We start from the raw sequence: 20,480 nt of genomic DNA, 5'->3' as shown, positions 1-20,480 counted from the left end.
ACATCACATGTGTATGTACTTTTCATGGAATTTGTGTACTAGGGATTTTTAATATAATGTTGTGAAAAAAGTGTCAAGGATATTGCAATAAATATCATACCGTTATTAGTGCTTTGAACGATGTATTGATATAAATAGCATTGTATTATGGGATTCTATCTAGTATACTGAGCTACTAATGGAGAAACATAGCATTGTGTGCAGAGTACAAGATGAAAGTATAATATTTGTAATGTTAATATGTTGAATAATGAAATGATAATTGTCCTGAAATGTTCGAAAATTCACAAAATGGGGGTGTTCTGAGGACGTTATTCGTATTGTGTGATTGCTTAGCTGTATGCAATGAGGGAATGGCACAGAGAGTAAAGTGGACGCCGTCCGCGGACACCGCGGCTGTTCGTGGACAGGGCGTGCTACATCCGGGTTTTTCCAGGAAAGCCAACATGGAAAGAAGACTGTACGGATCAGCCAATCAGATGTCGAGGTTGTGGATTTGTGTTGAAAGAGACTGTGTGTGGTGAAGATGGCAGAAGTGGAGCAAGTCAGGGTGTTGGTGCTCGGAGATATGTTTGTGCATGGTTTACAGCAGTACGCTGAATACAGGCATGTTGCAAAGAACTTTGATGTGAAAGGAGTGGAGGTGGTGTGGAGCACTGTGCCTGATTGCAATGTACAGGGAATTGTACAAGTTTGTGAGGATATGGCCATGATGAACAGTCCGCATATGGTAGTTTTGCACTATGGTGCTTTCCATTTGCCCCTACTTTGTTGGCTGATTTGGAACGCTTGGTTCAAGCCGTAATGAAGATCCTTCCAAGTGCGAAAGTAATTTTTTCTGGATTACTACCTAGGGCAATATGGGACAATAGTTCAGTTTTTTGTCCTCAGCAAAACATTGCTAGGTGTGTCATCAACCGAGGCATGTGTGCCTTCATGCTTAGAGCTGGTATGTTCTTCTGTAACAATGAGAATATTGATGCCAGTAATGCTGTTAATTTTAAAGAAGATGGCATTTCTTTATCTTTTACGGGAAATGCCTTTCTATTTTGGAATGTAAGGGTTGCTTTGGAGAAGGTTATGTGAAGATTTTAGGAGTAAAGTAAGAAAAAAAACAAGAAAAAAATACAAAATAACAGGTGTCTGTCAAGCATCTGTAAAAAAAAACAAAAAAAAACGGCTCTTTTCGGAGACAACTTCAAAGGGGAAATGGGGCACACTATTTAAATTTACATTCACCACGCTCAGATTTTCGATATGTCCGCGGACATGGCGGTAGTCCGCGGACATGAAAATTACTACGAGGGGGTTAGTATGTTCTATGTTACATGTATATGAAGTCAGGGATATTATGGTTAAGTTGTGCTACTAAGGGCTCCCGGTGGCCGCGATTAAATATCCTTCATTTATTCCGCTCCGGGAATTCGCCCGACCTCCTGAAGCAGCACAACACTGGCGGACCCATCCAGGCACTGCCTGCTACAACCCCGAGCAGAATCGGACCGGGGGGCGTGAGAAACGTCCCTGAGTCCGCCGACGCGAGACTCGCCGCCATTGCTGGGCGGTTAACTGCGGCTCCTTCGCCCCTCCCCCCATGAGCTGCGGCGGCCACTGAGGCCCTCGGGGAGCGGACGAGCCGGGGGGGGGCCGAGGACGCCGGCCCGAGGCATCGCTCCAGTTCCTCCTGACTGCCGCCCGGGGCTCCTCCACCCTGCTGAGCCCCCTGCTTGAGACGGCCGTCCGAGTGCCCGAACCGCGGGCACGGCCGACGCTCGGCGCTGAAGCCGCGACGATCCTGGACACCAGCACTGCACGGACAGCAAGGGATCTCTACGCTGTGCTACCAGACCCGGCGGCGTAAACAGAGGCGAGCAGAACGCCTTTCTGCCCCCACCCGCCTCTCCCTCAATTTGCGGGACTGTCACGCCTGGGGTTGAGCCGCGACACGGGAACCGGTAACGCGGTGTTGCGCTCCCCCATCAGCATTAACGAGGTAAGGGCAACCGGCGGGATACCGACCCGCATTAAGGAGACGCCTCACCCCCCACCCAAAAGTGAATTCGGAGGTCCACCTGTGGGGGGCACGGAGCTGAGGGGACTGGGGACGCTCTCCTCCCCCATCACCATTAGCAGCCAGAACTGGTGACAACATCCGCAGCACCCTCCACAAACGATCGTGGGTCCAGGGAACTGGCAATAAGTTAACAACTGTGGGCAGTGACCCGGGGAGGGACGGAGGCCTCCCGTTGTAAAGGCCACGACTTCACAAGCACAAGGAGCGGGGCAGATACCCCACTGGGGCAGCCCGGTGTGAGACCGCGCATTGGGGCAAACCCCCGAAATTCACCGGACCAACCCCGACCAGGGACCCTTGGAACCGCCAACGACAAAGGGATCTGCCCCTCAATCGACACAATTAACGGCCTCCAGGGGCAGCACAAAGTGGCGCGCACAGCGGAGAGCCGCGGCTATCGCCTTCCACACGTCACTCATGAACTGACCATAATACGGGCTCCGGGGGGGCGTATATGCGGATGCCATCTCTGTGAGCCCGCGACCCTCCAATAGACACAACGGACCAACCATAGCAGGGGTCTGCTTCCAGCGGCCAAGCAATCCCGCCGGCACACCTGAACAGGGACACAATAGGGAAGGATCGTCGCCCGACAAACCCACCCCAACTCAGACTTTACAACGACCCCCTGGGGGGCACCAATACGTCCCATCCGGACTTGCCGCCTCACACGAATACCCGACTCCGCCATGGGCAAAGATAAGGCTAGGAGGCAGACCCTACAAAGCAAAATGGACCTCTATACCGTGGAAGCCCCCCCCCGCCTGGAAATGCAATCCCCAGCGGAAGCGGATGGTGGGGAAGCAGCTCAGGACCCCCAACTCTCCCTGAGAGACTTAATGAAGGCAATTGGGGACTCGAGAACATCGCTGGAACTCAAAATTGGCGGAGTCTGCACGGAAGTATCTCTCCTACGTCAGGATCTGCGCAATTTATCGTCCAGAGTAGGAGAAGCGGAGCAAAGAGTGTCGGACACAGAAGATAATGTCCGCCAGTTGGAACAACAACTCGCCATAATTGCCCAGAAGGTTAACCAACTAGAATACCGAGCTGAAGACAGTGAGGGCAGGGCACGGCGCAATAACCTCAGGATTCTTGGGATCCCGGAGAAAGAGGAGGGCCCCAGTGTCGAACTTTTCCTAGAAGACTGGCTGACCCACATCTTTGCCCCCAAGAAACTGTCGAAATTCTTTTCTATCGAAAGAGCACATAGGGTACCCACTGGACGACCTACCCCAGGAGCCCCCCCCCGAACTATAATTGCACGCCTCCTGAACTACCGAGACCGAGACGCCATCCTCCAGATGGCACGGGCCTCCGGCCCAATCACATACAACGGCTATAAAGTAGGGTTCTACCCGGACTACACTAAGGAGGTTCAGCGGGCCCGCCAGTCGTTTGACTCGGTTAAGAAAAAGCTTCACTCTCTATCCATCAAGTTCGCCCTCTTCTTCCCGGCGTTGCTCAAGGTCCACCACGAGGGAACGACACACCTATTCCACAGCCCCAAAGAAGCATGGGACTGGCTCGAAACACAGATCCTTAATGGGCCGACGACTCGGCGCTCGCCCTCTGGGCCGCCCGCTCGCAAACCCGGGCCCGGGCAGGACTCGCCGCCTCCTACTCCGATGGGCCCCGAAACAGAAACACCAAGACCCCCCCTCAGGAATACCACTGAGAACGGATGAGGCCTGGGCATCACAATACTGAGGTCACCAAGGGACACCATGGAAATTACACCACCGCGGCCACCACCACCTTGACACCGCAGTTCCAAACACAGTCAGGGCATCTCCACTGGAGCCACCACCCTAGGTCGGGTCATTCCGACGAAGTTTACGTTCAACAAGTTATAAGTTCGATGTTAGGGCGACAGGTGCTCCCAGTTGGAAGGGAAGTGCAGGGTGGGGGGAGTTTTGGGGATTTGAAGAAGCAAATTCACGGTAAAAGAAAGCTGGAAAACGATGAAAGCAGGCAAGTCAGACAAACACTACAGTGGGCCAGGTTCAGAGACGCAGGCACCTGCCAGTCTTCAGACACTCCGATGCGAGGCGGCCGCTGGGGGTCCCCCCCACCCCGAGAAGGAAACAACTTATGCCCCCGGGGGGAAAATGCAACGGCCACTAATCCTCTCAGACACCCCAACAAATAGTCTCACGCTGACAGGATGAACTCCAACAAAGTGAAGATACTGTCCTGGAACGTCAATGGCCTCGGCTCCAGCATAAAGCGAAGACTGGTACTCCAGTACCTAAACCGACACTCGCCAGACATTGCCCTCTTAAATGAAACACATCTGACAGGCACCAACACCATCTTTTTCAAAAGATCCAACTACTCGAAGGTCTACCATGCCGGATTCACGAAAGGGGCGAGGGGCACAATGATACTCGTCCACAAGAGAGTTCCTCTCCATGTTAGGAAGATCAGGACGGACCCCCGGGGCCGCTATGTGCTGTTGCTGGCGGACATCTGGGGTGAGAGATGGGGCCTGGCAGCGCTCTATGCCCCCCCCACACTGACGAAGGAACTGCTCGCTGAATTACAGAACTTACTCCTGGAGGAGGAGGCGGATGTGTGGGTGCTCGGAGGGGACTTTAACGAGGTAATGGACATCACAATCGACAGAACCTATAGGAGAGCTGGAACACGTCCCACCTCTACGCCACTCACCACGTTTGCAGAAACCTCAGGAATGGTGGACACCTGGCGCACACTCCATGGCGACGAGGCAGGGTTCTCCTTCTATTCTGGGGTCCACAAATCATTCTCCAGGATCGACTACGCCTTCATCCCTCGCAATATAACCCACAGGCTCCTCGATGCTGTATTCCTCGCAAGAGGGATCTCGGACCACTCCCCGCTTCTCTTGACCCTCAAGAACTCTTCCTGCCGCTCAGACCGTAACTGGCGCCTAAATACGTACCATCTCCGTCTTCCCGAGATTGCAGAAGAGCTAGAGAAGACGACAGCGGAATATTTCGAACACAATGTGGGCTCGGTGGACTGCCCGATCACAATCTGGGAGGCATACAAAACTGTCCTACGAGGGGAGGCTATCTCCAAGGTCTCCGCCTACCAACAACGCCAAGTCCAGAAGGTCAGGGATGCAGAGACACGCGTCCTGGAGTGTGAGCGACAAACCCTCATACAGAACACCCAAGAAGCAAAGGAGGCGATGCTCACGGCGCAGGCCGCCCTCAGTAACCTGTCCCTAGACAATGCACGAAATGCCCACCAGTTAGTCCGAAGCCAAATATATGAAAGGGGCGACAAAGCTAACAAGACACTGGCCTGGTTGGAGAGACGCGTGCAGAGCAGGGGACATGTTAGGGCAATCAGATCTCCGGATGGGACACTACTGACGGAAGATTCAGATATCGTCGAGGCATTCGCCACCTACTACAAAAATCTTTACACCCCGCCCACGGGGAACCCATCAGTCGAACCCTCCCGATACCTCGACCACATCGAAATCCCGACACTCCTGCAGCACCAATCAGACCTCCTGAATGCGGATATTACTGACACTGAGGTGCAGGAGGCACTGGCACAACTCCAGCCCGGGAAAACTCCGGGCCCCAATGGGTTCCCAACAGAAACGTGGAAGTGCCTTGGTAGCATGCTTCCCACCCACATGCACCGCATGTTTCTACGCAGCAGGGAACTAGGAGCACTCCCCCCAGACCTCAGGAAGGCATGCATAGTGGTCATACACAAGCCGGGGAAACCCCCGGAGGAATGTGCCTCCTATCGCCCGATATCCCTGATTAATGGCGAAGCGAAGGTCCTCGCCAAAACACTCGCCAACAGACTACTGCAAGTGATTGAGACCCTAATCCACCCGGACCAATGCGGTTTTATGCCCAATAAGTCGACCCGAATGAACTTGCGCAGGGTCCAATTGGCGCTATCCAGGGCAAAGGAGATACCAGCTCCACTCGCCCTCCTGGCGGTGGACTTCGAAAAGGCGTTTGACTCAGTGGGGTGGGATGCCTTGTGGGAGATCATGGCCAGGATGAACTTGGGGCAGACGTTTATATCGTGGGTAAAACTGTTATATGCATCCCTGGAGGCCACGGTGAGGGTGAACGGCATGTCCTCCAAACCTTTCCCCCTGGGTCGAGGCACGAGGCAGGGGTGCCCGCTGTCTCCACTCCTCTTCCTCCTGGCCATCGAGCCACTAGCGATTGAGCTTAGAGCTAACACCAACTGGAATGGTTTCGTCTGGCCGGGAGGGGGGGAAGACCGCCTTTCGCTCTATGCGGACGACCTGCTCATATACCTTAGTAACCCAGGTGTCTCGTGCCCGGTGGTCTCCCGCATACTCGGGGAATATCAGTCCTTTGCAGGCCTAAAGGTTAATGAGGCCAAAACCATCTTCTTCCCGATTCAGGGGGGTGAGCCTGCGATCCCGGAGACCTGCCCATATCGCGTCTCTATCAGGGAATTCAAATACCTGGGTATACGGCTTGACCCGACGCTCGATGGGTTCCCCCGACTTAATATACAACCAGTAATAGAGCGGTTCATCAGAGGCATCCCCCACTGGCAATCTCTCCCCCTGTCCCTAATGGGCCGGGCCGCACTATTCAAAATGATGACCCTTCCCAGACTGTTGTATGTCCTCCAGAACGCCCCGTTCCCCATCCCCCGGGAAACCTTCGCACTCATCGACAAGAATCTGCGCACATTGCTTTGGGGAGGGAAACAATCCAGCATTGCCCTTGACACGCTCCAAAGATCGGTGTGGGAGGGAGGCATCGGGTTACCTTGCATACGCACCTATTACTTGGCCACACAAATAGGAGTAGTGAATGACTGGATACATGCAGACCCCACACAGCCACACAACCGTATAGAGCTGGAGACCATGTCCCCATTAACACCGCTCCAAATCCTCTACGCCACCCGCGACCAACTCCCGGCGCTGCCCAAAATGTCCCATCATATCCGGAGGGCTTGGCGGGCCGCTCACAAGCTAATTGGCTGGGAAGGCCAGCCAACACTGTCGCAACCCATATGGCACAATGCGCTCCTCCCAGAACTGGTAAAAATGGGCCCCTTCGGTCACTGGCTGACCAAAGGAATACACACATTAGCACAAATTATACAAGAGGGCCGCCTCTTGAGCTTTGAGACCATGCGCGAACGATTCAACCTGGCTCCCATGGATCGGTTTCGGCATGCGCAATTGTCCCATGCAATCCGCGCCCAATTCCCCGACACGACGGTCCTACCCCCTTGCTCCCCCATCGAGACCAATATTCTCCCGCAGTACATCTCTTCTAGGGTCACTTCCAGCCTCTATCAGGCCCTTAGCTCATTCGGGACTCCACAACTCGACGGACTAAAGGCAAAGTGGGAAAGGGACCTGGGCCCCCTGGAACCTGAAGACTGGGTAGAAGCATTAATGTCCCCCAGAGAAATTGGGATAGAATCCAAGCTTAGGCTCATACAGTTGAGGATCCTACATCGATCATATCACTCGCGCACTGCAATGGCCAGATGGGGTGGAATAGAAGACGAGACATGTGTCCGATGCAAAACTGAACCCGCCACCTTCTACCATATGATATGGGACTGTCAGGTGATACAGGCCTTCTGGGTGGAATGCGTTAATACAATCTCAGCCGCTCTGGGGACACCAATTCCCAGGGACCCCAAGATGGTACTATTGGGCATTGGAGGGGAAGTAGACCTGTCCAAACATGAAAAAATGTTCTTGGCAACGGCGCTGGGGGCGAGCAAAAGGCTTATAGCGGCCAATTGGGGGTCGGACGAACCATTGAGCCTGAATCGATGGAGTAACGAGCTGGACCGAGGTGCTACCTTAGAGCGCCGAATTTATAATGCAAGGGGCTGCCCCCGTAAATTCGAGAAAATATGGGGCAAATGGCTAGATGCTCAATAAGATCTGTGGGTGGGGGTGCACCGGTAGTGATGCTTGCCTTGTTTGCCTGCCTGGTCCTATTGTTGTCTTGTTGTCTTCTGGTCCTCGGCCCTATGGGCCCCGTTGATATGGACGACTGCCTTCAACTTGTATACTGCTGAGATTGCCTTCCACATGTATACTGCTGATTCATGTCTTATTCTTATATGTCTCTTATGTTTTGTTGTTTAAATTCAATAAACAGAGTTATTAAAAAAAAAAGTTGTGCTACTAAAAACCTATGAAATTCAGTGAAAAAACTTTGTTAAAGGGACGTTATGGTTAAGTTGCGCTACTAAAAACCTATGAAATTCAGTAAAAAAAACTTTGTTAAAGGGACGTTATTAAATTGCGCTACTAAAAACCTAGGAAACTCAGTGAAAAAACTTTGTTAAAGGGACGTTATGGTTCAAAGTAAAACCGAAAAACCCCTGAAATTCGGCAGTTATGGTAACATAGGCAACCATAACTCGCGCCACCGTGCACTGCTAACACCAACACCCAGGACATCAAAGATGACATCACCTTTTTTTGTTATTTCTCCCTCCTTCACACAATCACTCCCTCAAAACCACCACGGAACCCTCCAAACCACTACTCCTTCCTCAGACACACTTGACACACTTACAAACATGCCCACTAACACAGAAATACCACTTTCAATCGCTAGCCACTATCTCCTCTTCTCCATAAAACACCTTCACATTCGCCGCACCCTTCTCACTCCTGATGGTTTCACAGTCTTCACCCTCCTCTGATCTCATCCAAATAATCCACACTTCCTTCTTCCTGTTCCTTATATCCCTCGTCTACTGGGAGTGGCCCCCTTTTCCCTGGCCAAACTGGCAATGTCTTCCCCACCGGGGAGGTGATGTTTCATGTGAGTTCAAAAATAACAGGCTAAGCCAGTGGCGGCTCCGAATGCCCACGCAAATCTCTCAAAACATGGCTCTTTCAACAACACCTGACCAAGGGTATTTAAGAATCCGATTTATATGAGAAAACTTATTTTAACCGCTGATCATCAAGACAAATCCTGCAGGAGACCCAGAGACACCCCTTGGCGGTCTGTCCCACCTGGCGACCCTTATTTTTTTATGAAGGTATTGAACTCTACCCTGGAATATTTGTCCTCATTTTGAAGGGATTGCATCACAATGTATGCCGATTAAACCCTGTTTCTGCCTCAGCTCATTCCACCCTGTTTCTACCCAAGCTATACTGATACTAACTAAATCCGACCATGTTTCTGCTATGCAAATCCTGCCTTGTTTTTCCTATTCGAATCCCTTCTCGTTTCTGTCTACACTTATTCCACACTGAATGTGCTTGTGTGAGTTTCACTCTGTTTCTGCTATGCTCGTCCCACCCTGTTTCTATCTATAATCATCCCACCATGTCTATGTGTTGACCTCCTGGTGCTCTCTGGCAGTGCAGCTAACTTTTCTAAAGTTTACATGGTCTGCCCACTTGCTGTTTGTACCCACTGCGCCTTGCCACCTACTGTGTAGAGCCCACTTTGTTGCTGTTTATGGAATTATCTGCCTTGTTGCTGCCTATGCCCTTTTCCAAGTGCATCTCCAAAAATATTGTGCCCTGTTTGTACATCCTTCTCTGTTGGTGCCTGGCATGGCCCAACCTATTGCTCTCTACATGCAAGCCAGCCCGTTCCTTTCCACCTTAACTCCTTGTTCTCCGCTGTGATCATGTACAACCTTTCTTCTTGCTCAGTTTTGCAGAGAGGAGACTCATTCCATGTGGAGGCCTTCTTGGAGTCGGTGCGCTTCTTCCGGCAGGAGAAGGGACGTTACGGATCGTGGCAACGCTTGGTGGGCAGTGAGCCCGAGGTTAGTATATAACCACTATAACTGAGCCGTCCTTGGTAGCTCACATATCCTCTTGACCTAGATCCCTGCTATTTACTGCATACAGTGAGTCCATTCTATGGTTATCAGCCACTGTAGAGGTTCATCCAACCTGCAGCCTTCCCAGCCCACCCTATTGGGGAGCGCCTCACTCTGCGCTCCACTCTCCTGTCCCTTTGGTGTTCGCACTCCTCCTAGGTTGTGTCTCCACCATTTTTTGTTATTTCTCCCACCTTCACACAATCACTCCCTCAAAACCACCACTCCACCCTCCAAACCACCACTCCTTCCTCAAACACACTTGACACGCTAACAAACATGCACATCTAGTGGTAACTAAGCAGGTTTCAGGGAACAGACTGGGGAATTAGGAGCCAACCTCAGGTCTCTGGGTTCTGCTCAGTGTAATCAATGCAGCAGGCGGCCCGTGGTAACATGGCTTCCATCTAGACCCTATGACTAAAGCACTTCCAATCTACAAAATACACAAAGATAGGCTGGATTAACAAACACATTCTCTTTAAAACCAAAACTAAACAGACAATATAAGATAGCAGGGGGTCAGAGGTTTGCACCTCCAGGGAGAACATCCTCGCCTGCTGGGAGAGGCTTTGTGCAGTATTTCCACAGGAAGCAAGTAAAAACAAACACATTCCAAGACACCTTGTTTGCAAGGTTACTTTATGAAGATGGCACTCCCATCCTGGATGACAAGTATCATTTCCACAGGTCACAGAAAAGAGCAGAGAGCAAGTGGAACAGGAGGATGAGCTGTGATATGATATGATATGGCATTTGTAAACCGCCTATACACAAGTGTTTCAAGGCGCGACGAGGCAGGGGGGCAGACAAAGGGAGACAGACAACGATCATACTAGGCCAGGTGTCAATCAGATCGCGCAAGTGCAAGGGTAGGGGGACTGGGAAAAAGTGCAGGGGAAGGGGAGAGGGGAAAGTGCAGTACATGGTTAGTAGAATACAAGAAAAATAATAGGGCCAGCTGGTGTCAAGTGCAAGGAAAGTGCGGTACATGGTTAATATAATACGAGATAAATAATTGGGCCAGCTGGTGGCAAGTGCAAAGGTAAGTGCTGGGAGAAGGGGCTGTAGGATACAGAGACAGTCCCGTAGTGCATGTAGGCAGTGCAAGGAAGAGTGGCTGGGCCAGGACATGAGATCGGTGAGTGGCCCAGTTGCAGATTTAGTGCAGGTTCAGTGATTTTAGCAGGGGAGAGAGGGAGAGAAAGCGGAGGCAAAGAGGAAGGTGTTAAAGGTGCTTCCGGAACCGGAGATGGTTCTCCTCAAGTTTCAGGGAGGCAGGAAGGCTGTTCCAGAGGGAGGTCCCTGCTGCGGTGAGAGATCTACCCCCAGCTCGATGCTTGGAGAAGCGGCTGACCCTGAGGTAGTTGGAGGTGGATGAGCGAAGGGCTCGAGAAGGAAGATATTTAGGAAGAGAGAGTTGCAGGTATTTTCGCCCAAGGCCCCAGAAGGCCTTGTGGACAATGCAGAGGGTTTTGAACTTAATCCTTGCAGCCACTGGGAGCCAGTGTAGTGATTTCAGTCCTGGAGAGATACGGTCTCTGGGCTTGAGGCCAAGGACAAGTCTTGCAGTCCTGTTCTGGATGAGTTGCAAAGGGCGGAGAGTAGAGGCAGGAAGATTTAGATAGAGGCTGTTACAGTAGTCCAGCCTAGAGAGAACCAGAGCTCTAGAGACAGTGGCTTCTGGGGGAAGGACAGAAAAGGAAGGATACCTCTTAGGAGGTGTAGCTGGTAGTGTGACTTCTTAGAGACGTCAGAGATGTGAGGAGAGAAGGAGAGTGTGGAGTCGAAGATGACTCCAAGGTTTTTTGCTGTGTAGGTAGGAGCAGGAAGACGGCTAAGGGAGGCTGGCCAGAGAACTGCAGGGAAGGAGGGAGTGGGTGTGCCGATAAGTAGAATCTCAGTCTTACTGGCATTAAGGCAGAGGTTGTTGGCGGCACACCATTCCTGGATAGCAGAAAGACAGTCAGAGATGAGGGAAGGGGAAGAGGAGGCCGAGGGTAGCCTGAAAATGAGCTGGGTATCATCCGCGTAGCACTGAAAGTTGGGACAGAGAGCGGCGATGTGGTGGGCTAGGAGTGCCAGATACTGGTTGAAAAGCCAGGGAGAGAGGTTAGATCCCTGCGGGACACCACAGGTAGAGAAAAAGATGTCAGAGAGGAAGGAACCCAGTTGGACCTGGGAGGGTCGATTGGAGAGGAAGGAGGACAGCCACGCCAGAGCTTGACCAGTGATACCCAGGTTATCACGGAGACGGTTGAGCAGGATGGTGTGGTTAACAGTGTCAAAGGCAGAAGAGAGGTTGAGCAAGATGAGAACACAACGGGTGTTAGAGTCAAGGTTTGAGAGCAGATCCTCACGGATGTTCAGGAGAGCAGTTTCCGTGCTTCTGGCAGCTCTGAAGCCAGACTGATGGTCATGAAGGCTACCAACAGATTCAGCATGGAGATTAAGCTGGGTGATGGCCAGTTTCTCCAGGAGCTTGCCCAGGAAGGGAGTGATAGAGATTGGGCGATAGTTAGCTGGGCAGGAGGGGTCGGGGGAGGGTTTCTTAAGAAGGGGTGCACAAGGGAGTGCTTGAGGGGGGATGGGAAGACTCCAGAGGCGAAGGAGTGATTGCAGAAGTCAGCCAAGGCAGGCGCCAGGGAGTCGATGTGGTCCTTGATAGTTTTGGAGGAACAGGGGTGGACCTGTTTTGACAAGACTTTCATAGATCGGACTTGTCTCGAAACCTTGTCTGCAGAAAAAAGGGGAAAGGCAGAGAAGGAGGGAGGAGGGGTGGCTGCCAAAAGGCCAGAGGGAGAGCAGGGAAAAGGGGAGGGGAGGTGATAGGAGGAGAGTGAGGACAGGATGTCTTGAGTTTTTGAAATGAAGTGAGAGGCCAGTGCCGTGCAGAGGGCCTGGGAGGGGACAGGAGAGGTGGAGACTGCAGCAGGGCTGGCCAGCTCCTTGCAGATTTTAAAGAGTTCGGCCGAATTGTTAGATGCTGCAGAGAGGCAGGCTTGGATAAGGGCTCTCTTCTTAGTGAGAACGGAGAGTCGGTATTGCCTTTGGAGCAGGCGGCAGGCCAGGATGAACATGAAGCACGCCATTTCCTCTCTGCCACCCTGCACTTGCGTTTAAGGATGACGAGATCTGAGTCATCCCAGGAGTTACATTTGGCTTTGGGCTTCAGGCGGATTCTCATGACAGGGGCAAGGATTTCAAGGGTATCAGATATAGCAGAGTGGAGAGGGCTGTAACAGGGTGGGAGTCAGCCGAAGGGATGGTGTGATTGGTGGGTATCTGGAGGAATACTTGGTAGCTGTCAGGAGGGATACTGGGTGGGTGTCAGGAGGGATACTGGGTGGGTGTCAGGAGGGATACTGGGTGGGTATCAGGGGGATACTGGGTGGGTGTCAGGAGGGATACTGGGTGGGTGTCAGGAGGGATACTAGGTGGCTGTCAGGAGGGATACTGGGTGGGTGTCAGGGGGGATACTGTGTGGCTGTCAGGAGGAATACTGGGTGGCTGTCAGGAGGGATACTGGATGGGTGTCAGGGGGGATACTGTGTGGCTGTCAGGAGGGATACTGGGTGGGTGACAGGAGGGATACTGGGTGGCTGTCAGGAGGGATACTGGGTGGGTTCACAGGGTTCTCTCTTATGGAGTGTGAAGAAGGAGGGTTTTGATTACTTTCTAAATTGCATCAGGTTGGGAGTGAGTCTGGTGTTGATGGTCATGGGATTCCACTACTTTGAGGCTGTCAAAAGGTGCACATGCATCAATCAGATCCTAGACCAATGCTTATAAAGTTATCAGTGTGTTTAATCTCAGGTCATCACACTTGTGGGGGTTCAATATACTACACAAGAATAGCTTCTCAAAGAGACCAGTCCACTGCCCAGGTTCCCTTCCAAAGTAGCTGACCAACGGAATGGATAATGAAGAAGGTAAAACCCAAAGGTTCTCGGAATCGCCTCAAGCTCAAGTTAGTGTTCCCTCAAGGTGGCTTGGATCCAACAGTGCTGATGTTAAAGTGCCCCCACACTTCCTTCTTGAGCTTCATGCCTTCTTGACTTCATCTACCTTCTCTGGCTTTGATCACCTCTTGATCGTTTGTGTGGAAAACACAAATTGGGTCATGCTAGAGGTCACAGCTCAGCTCAAGTCTCACACAGTAGGGGGACACCATGCTGAATTCACAGGGTAGTTTCCAGGAGTCTTGCCATCTCCCTGCCTGAGGGTCCTGGCTCAACTGCCCATCACCCCACTCTTATTCTCGTCCTTGATGCCTCACCACATGTCTCCTCCCCATATTACTCTCTGGTATTACCTGGACCTCCCTGATGCTGTCCCATTCTCGTTCCTCCATCCCTGCCAGGCTTGGAGCTTGTGCTTATGATTTAGTCACCCTAGTTTTCTCTGAGCCTAACCGGCCCACTCTAGCTGTCTCCATTCTCTCTACTCTTGCTTCCTGAACACCATCTCACCACCTTCTAAATCTATGCTTGTCTCTTCTTGTTCCTCTGAGTTTTGGATCCTTTTACCTTCCTCCTCTCCTCTTCGTCCACCTTTCCTCTCTACTCCTGTCATGTTCCTCCTCTCTCCTCCAGTTTTTCTTCCCCTCATCCTAATTGTTCCTTTCAACTGGCTCCTGCCCACTCTGTTCCTTACCACTCTGTTCACCATGCTCCTATCTCCAGCATCCAGCCTCTCTCTACCTTCTCCAGGCACCTACAAATGTGTTCCTAATCCAAACATTCACACCCTGCTGAAAAATATAGCTTCTACCCAGACCTCCCCTGTTTAAGGGGATTTAGGTGTGACTCATTGTGTTCATGATTGATTTGCTAGGTTCCTCCTATGGCTTTCCTGTCATATTAACTGCTCTGCCCCCTCTCTGCTTGTGATTGTGGGTATTTGTATTTGTATTTGTTTTATTTATAGAGCGCACCAGGCCCGAGGGCATCCGGGCACGTATTTTAGTTACAACATGATAAGGCAGACATGGCAGTACAATTACAGTTTAAATTACAGTTTAAAATTATAATAACATTTATAAACATATATACATAATGCAGTTACGGGTAATCGAGAGGACATAATCTATGTTCAAGAGGTGGCTAGCACATGGGAGGTTGGCAAGTAGGTGGAGGGTCTTGGGCGGTTAGCCAGGCTTTATCCATGTTTTTAAAACTGTGGAAGGATGGTTCAGATCTTAGCAAGTTGGGAAGCGTGTTCCAGAGTTTTGCCGCCATTACTGGGAAGCTGGTTCCGTCAGATCTTTGAAGGTTGAAACGAGGTATAGAGAGGCAGTTAGTCTGAGCAGTTCTCCGAGGTCTGTTAGTATTGTGGAGGGTGAATCTGTTGGCTAAGTAGGAGGGAACATGGTTGGATAGGCATTTATGAGTGAGAGCAAGTGTTTTCAGTGTGATTCGTTGAGGGACAGAGAGCCAGCGCAGGTTACGTATGGTATCTGAGATGTGTTGGTTCTTAGGGATGTTGAGAGCATCTCTAATAGCATTGTTTTGGATGATTTGTAGCTTGTTTAAGTTGCATTTGTTGGTGCCTAGATAAAGGGCATTACAGTAGTCAATTTTTGACAGCACAAAAGTCCTGGCAAGTGTGACACAATTCGCTGGTGAAAGGAAAGGGCGGCTGGCTGTAATAAATTTGCAGGTGTATGCCGCTGCAGAGGAAACGGCATTTGTTTGTCTGGCCAAGGATAAGGTAGAGTCGAGGTAAATCCCTAACGTTTTAGTATCCTTAGATGCCTTGATAGTGTTACCATCAATGATGAAGGAGTTGAAATCAGGTGCCAGTTTGGATAGTTTTTGAGGAGAGCCGAGAATGAGGAGTTCTGTCTTCTCGTCGTTTACGTTGTCCGTGTTGCACCGTCCAGGCTTGGATGACTAGGTAGATAGCATTTACAGAGAGAGAGTCGGCGACGTAGTCTCCTGAGATTGGGATGAGTATCTGGGTGTCGTCAGCATAATTAGTGTATATGACACTCAGATAGTCCAAAATATCAAATAGAGGTTTTGTGAACACGTTGTACAACGTGGGGGGGACACAAGAACCTTGTGGTACCCCGCAGGTGACGGGTGCAGGTGATGTTGCTGCTAGTGGAGAGAAGATACGCATCGATCTGTTGGTCCAGGAATTAACTGATCCAGGCTGTGGCTTTGTCAGAAAAATGTGCAGCAAGTTTAAGATGCCGACACAGGATTTGATGATTTACGAGTTCAAAAGCCGCAGAGAGATCGAGAAGAAGAAGTAGAGCAAGTTTACCCTTGTCTCTTAAATCTTCGATCTGTGTTTTGAGGTCGATAAGGGCAGTTTCAGTTCTGTGATGGGGCCGGAACCCAGATTGCTTTAGCCCCAAGAGTTTATGAGATTCAAGATAGTCTTGCATCTGAAGGTATGCAGCTCGGTCAAGGATTTTGAGTAAGAACGGCACCGTAGTGATGGGCCTGTAATTTGTAGGTATATTGGCATCCGAGATTGTTTTTTTTTAAGAGCGGGATAACCCAGGCATCCTTCAAATTGTCCGGTACAGTCCCCGTGTTGAAAGAAGAATTGATGAGAGTAGTGATGAATGAAGCTAGCTCGTGGGCCGCTTCCTTGATGAGGGGCGCTGGGCAGAGGTCACCTTGGCAGTTAGAAGGTTTAAGGCTATTGATGATATTTTCCACTTCAGTGATAGATAAGGTAGAGAAGCTAAACGGAGTCAAGGATTCTGGGACAGAGTTGTTTATAGTTGGGAGAGTGTTAGGTTGCAAGTTGGATTGTAGATTGGTCTGTTTATCATTCATTTTGGTTTGGAGAGAGGCTATCTTCCCAAGGAGAGCGTTTTGGATATTAGTGCACCAGGTGCTATCTTTGATGGAGGTGTCAGGTGGCTTGACAGGGGTTTCCAATTCTTTCAGGATTCTGAAGAGTTCTTTCGTATTAGATTTAGGTTGCTCGATACGTTTGTTATAAGTGTCTTTTTCGCCTGGAGTATAGCTTCCTTATAGTTTAGTGTAGCTAGGGTGATGCTAGATTTATTGGCTTCAGCAGGGTTACTCTTCCAGTGTGATTCAGCGATTTGTTTTTCTTTGCAAAGTATTCTTAGTTTGGGTGTGAACCAGGAGTTGAGGTGACCTCGTGGTTTAGGTTTTCTCAGTTTTGAGGGGGCAATGAAGTCAAGGGTTTTGAGCATGGTATGGTTGAAGGTGTCTACCAGGACAGTAGGGTCAGTGCATAATAGCGCATGTTCATTCAGGACTGGAAGGATGAGGGTGAGGAGGATGAGAGGGAGGAGTTTGTCACAAGTTATGTCACGCTTATTACGGGTGGGGATGGCAGGTGCAACGTCTGGAGTGGAGCTAATGGTTTTAGCAGGGGTGTTAAAGGTGATTAAGTGGTGGTCGGTCGTCCAAGCACAAGGTTGATTAGCCACCACATTGATTCCGCAATTAAGGTCAGCTATCCAATGGAGGATTCTACCTTTGGTGTGTGTGGAGGTGTTGATGTGCTGGGTTTAACCTGCATTAGTAAGCAGGTTGTAAATCGTCAAGGCAGCCGTGTCATTAGGTCAGTACGTCCTAGGTTAAAGCCGCCCTGTACAATAATTTGGGACTTGGTTTTAGTGTTGTCTGTCAGAATTATTAGAGAGGTCTTCAGTGAAGAAAGATAATGGCCCTGGTGGCCTATAGAGTAGGTGGAATGAGATGGTGTGGTTATGGGTAAGGGCGAATGTGGCTGTTAAGGCTTCCATGGATGAGATTTGATGAACTGTGGAGAGGCGGAAGTTGAGGGAGTTTTTATGGATGATGGCAATGCCACCACCTTTAGATTGGCTGGTATTGCGGTCATGTCTGATGATATTATAGCCTGTTGGAATGACTAGCGAAAGTAGGGGACCAGAGGCTGCGTGCAGCCAAGTTTCTGTAACGGCCAAAAAGTCAAGGTCATGGGTAAGGATGAGGTCCGCCACCTCTGAGGCGTGGGCTGTGAATGATCTGGCATTAATTAATGCCCCTTTGATGTGGGTGGGTTGATCTCTTCCCTTCTCTCTCTAACTCTCTCTCTCCCTCTCTTTCTCTCTCTCTCTCCCTCTCTTGTTCCTGCATAGATGCCTCCCACAAAGGAGTTGCTTCTATGTCTTCAAATGCGCGCTCACTGCAGACCTCTGTTTGCTCTGTATAAAGTGCTGTGAAAACCTTCACTGCCTGTTTCTCCATAGTAATACTTTTTCCCAGCTCCCCAGTTACAGGAAGCCTGTACCTTTCCCGGGTTTCAAGTCTACGTTGAGATTGATTGAAGGTTCTTTCTCTGGTCCCTTAAAGTGACATTACCATATTGTGATGTCATGTGGCAAAACCGTCTCTCAAATTACGTTGCTGAGAGAGATGGGTAGAACAAAAGTCTAATATCAGAACAGGAAACATGAAATCCCCGATATCTCGTCACTTTATTGATAAGGCTCATAACATCTCACAGATTAGATTTATTGTTGGAGAAGTAGTCTGTAATCTCCAGAGAAGAGGGGATATAATGAACAAATGGTCCCATCTAGAGCTCTTTTGGATAGACTGATTTGATACCTGGGAGAAACCTAGTGGTATTCTCCCATGTAAGCCCTGGGACCCCTCTATTCAGGTGGCCAGGAGAGTCTGGGGTTATATTCATGGGGGTACCCCAGGCGAGACGGGGTATATCCATGAAACAATAAGAGAGCAGAAAGACGTCACAGAAGCCTTCATAGGGTATTCTGACTCTCTTAGCCTAGATCCAGGTTTTATTATTCCAATTTCAAAGCCCATTATTCACGGTCCAAGTAAGAGGAGGAAAATACTGCTGTCAATATCCTAACAGTATTCTGGTAAACCGATGTAACCCTCAATCCCAATTCAATCCCCCCCTCTCCTCATTTCCCATCTGAAAACCCTTCCTCAGCTTTCATGGGATATTTATAATCCCATTACATTTCCCCCTCCCCATTTCTGACTAATACTGAGAAGAAGAAGAGGCAACTGAGAGTAGTGAGGATTACCTGCATGAAACACCTTGAGAAACAAAAGGAAGATTGCCACCTACTACCATCAGGTTGTCCCATTAATAGGTTCAGGCATTTCACACTGACTACTCACACCTGACTCCACTTGACTCTTATTTGAAGTATAAAAAGTGTGGTTTTGCACAATCAGGAGAGAGAGCTGTGAATCCTGAAAGAAGCCGAGAAGCCATGGAGCAGGGAGTTGAAGGGAGAGGAGCCTGGAGGATCTGGAGGAAAGCGTCATGCCGCGATGCTAGCTCGGTGCCTGTGAGGGACTGCAGCGTGGCTGAGGGGCAGCTGGTGAGATACTGACCTTGATCCCATATGCCCTGAGAGAACCGCTCGCAAGCGCAATGCCTACCCTTGAGTTTCAAAGGAGAAAGTGAGAGGAACTCGGGAGCGTGTGGCTTGCTGGAGCGGGTAGGGAGAAAAGACAGAATTTGCAAGCAGCACGAAGCAGAAAGCAAGAAAGATAGCGGAAAGTAAAAGGAAGGTGATAGAAATGCGGCGAGAGAGCAAAAAGGAAGAAAATGGCTTGAAGACAAATGAGAAGGGTGCAAGTGACCGGAAAGTGAAGTGAAGGTGCAAGTGAGCACTGGTGAACGAAACAAGTGTGCAAGATGCACAGAAAGAAAAAGGACAGGTGCAAGGGTGCACAAAGGCAAATAAATGAATGTACAAGAGGCACAGTGAAGAGAAAGTGAACCCAAAAGGAAGGTGCCATGGGCACGGCAAGCCGAGAGAAAGCAAAACAAAGAGGGTGCAAGTGAGCACATCAAAGTGAAAGATAACCAAGGGGTGCACCTGGAAACGAAAAGGATAGAGAGAAGCAAATACAGGGAATACAGAAAGGGGCCAAAGATCAGAGTGGTTGCACTTAGAATGGGCCAAGAACCTAGCGTTTACAAACGTCTCTGTTATTACCCCATGAGAAGGTTGTGTGTGAAAGGAACTGTAAATAAGAGAAAGGCACTTCTTGACAAGTTGAAATTTTGTGTTTGAAAATAGACTCGTGTTGGGAAGTGAAAGGTCCTGAGCTTGGGGAAGGGAACCCAAGAGGCCTAACCTAGGTGAATACATATTTGACAATTTTAGTTTTTTATTTAAAACTGGAGAGGCCTAAGATTGGGGAAGGAAACCCTGAGAGGCTTAAGAAAAAATTGTTGTTAAACTGAAATTGTGTTTGAAACTGAAGGGGCCTGGGTTTGGGGAAGGGAACCCTAAGAGGACTAACAAAGGTGAAGTTTTATTTGGTGAAACAAGAAGGCTTAAGCTTGGGTATAGGAACCCTGAGAAGCCTGGAAGAAACTGTTATATTTTTCGTTTGATTTTTAACTTGGAAGGAGTGGAGCTTGGGAAAGGGAATCTGCAGGAACTAAAGACATTGGGAAGTGTTGAACAGAGTATAAGAACTTTGTGGAGAAGAGCTGATGAACAACTTCTTTATGATTGTGCTAAAGTTTGAAGATACTAACCAAGCCACACCTGGTGAGAGGACCACCCGAAACCAGCCTTGGCATATATTTCTTTTTGAATCACTATTTT

The 20,480-nt window shown here is 49.9% G+C and overlaps 1 protein-coding gene across 1 annotated transcript in view; it reads left to right on the top strand.

Annotated features, from left to right (window-relative positions):
* The window catches only part of NIBAN3 (niban apoptosis regulator 3), a 402,636-nt gene that overhangs the window by 184,639 nt on the left and 197,517 nt on the right, over positions 1–20,480 (top strand). The window contains exon 6 of the mRNA XM_069604007.1: positions 9,738–9,853. Within this exon, the coding sequence (XP_069460108.1) occupies positions 9,738–9,853 (116 nt within the window). The remainder of the gene's footprint in view (positions 1–9,737; positions 9,854–20,480) is intronic.

Source organism: Ambystoma mexicanum, chromosome 3q, assembly GCF_040938575.1.
Source record: "Ambystoma mexicanum isolate Mex_15411 chromosome 3q, UKY_AmexF1_1, whole genome shotgun sequence".
Classification (NCBI taxonomy): Eukaryota; Metazoa; Chordata; class Amphibia; order Caudata; family Ambystomatidae; genus Ambystoma; species Ambystoma mexicanum.
This window is presented reverse-complemented; position numbering and strand designations above follow the sequence as displayed.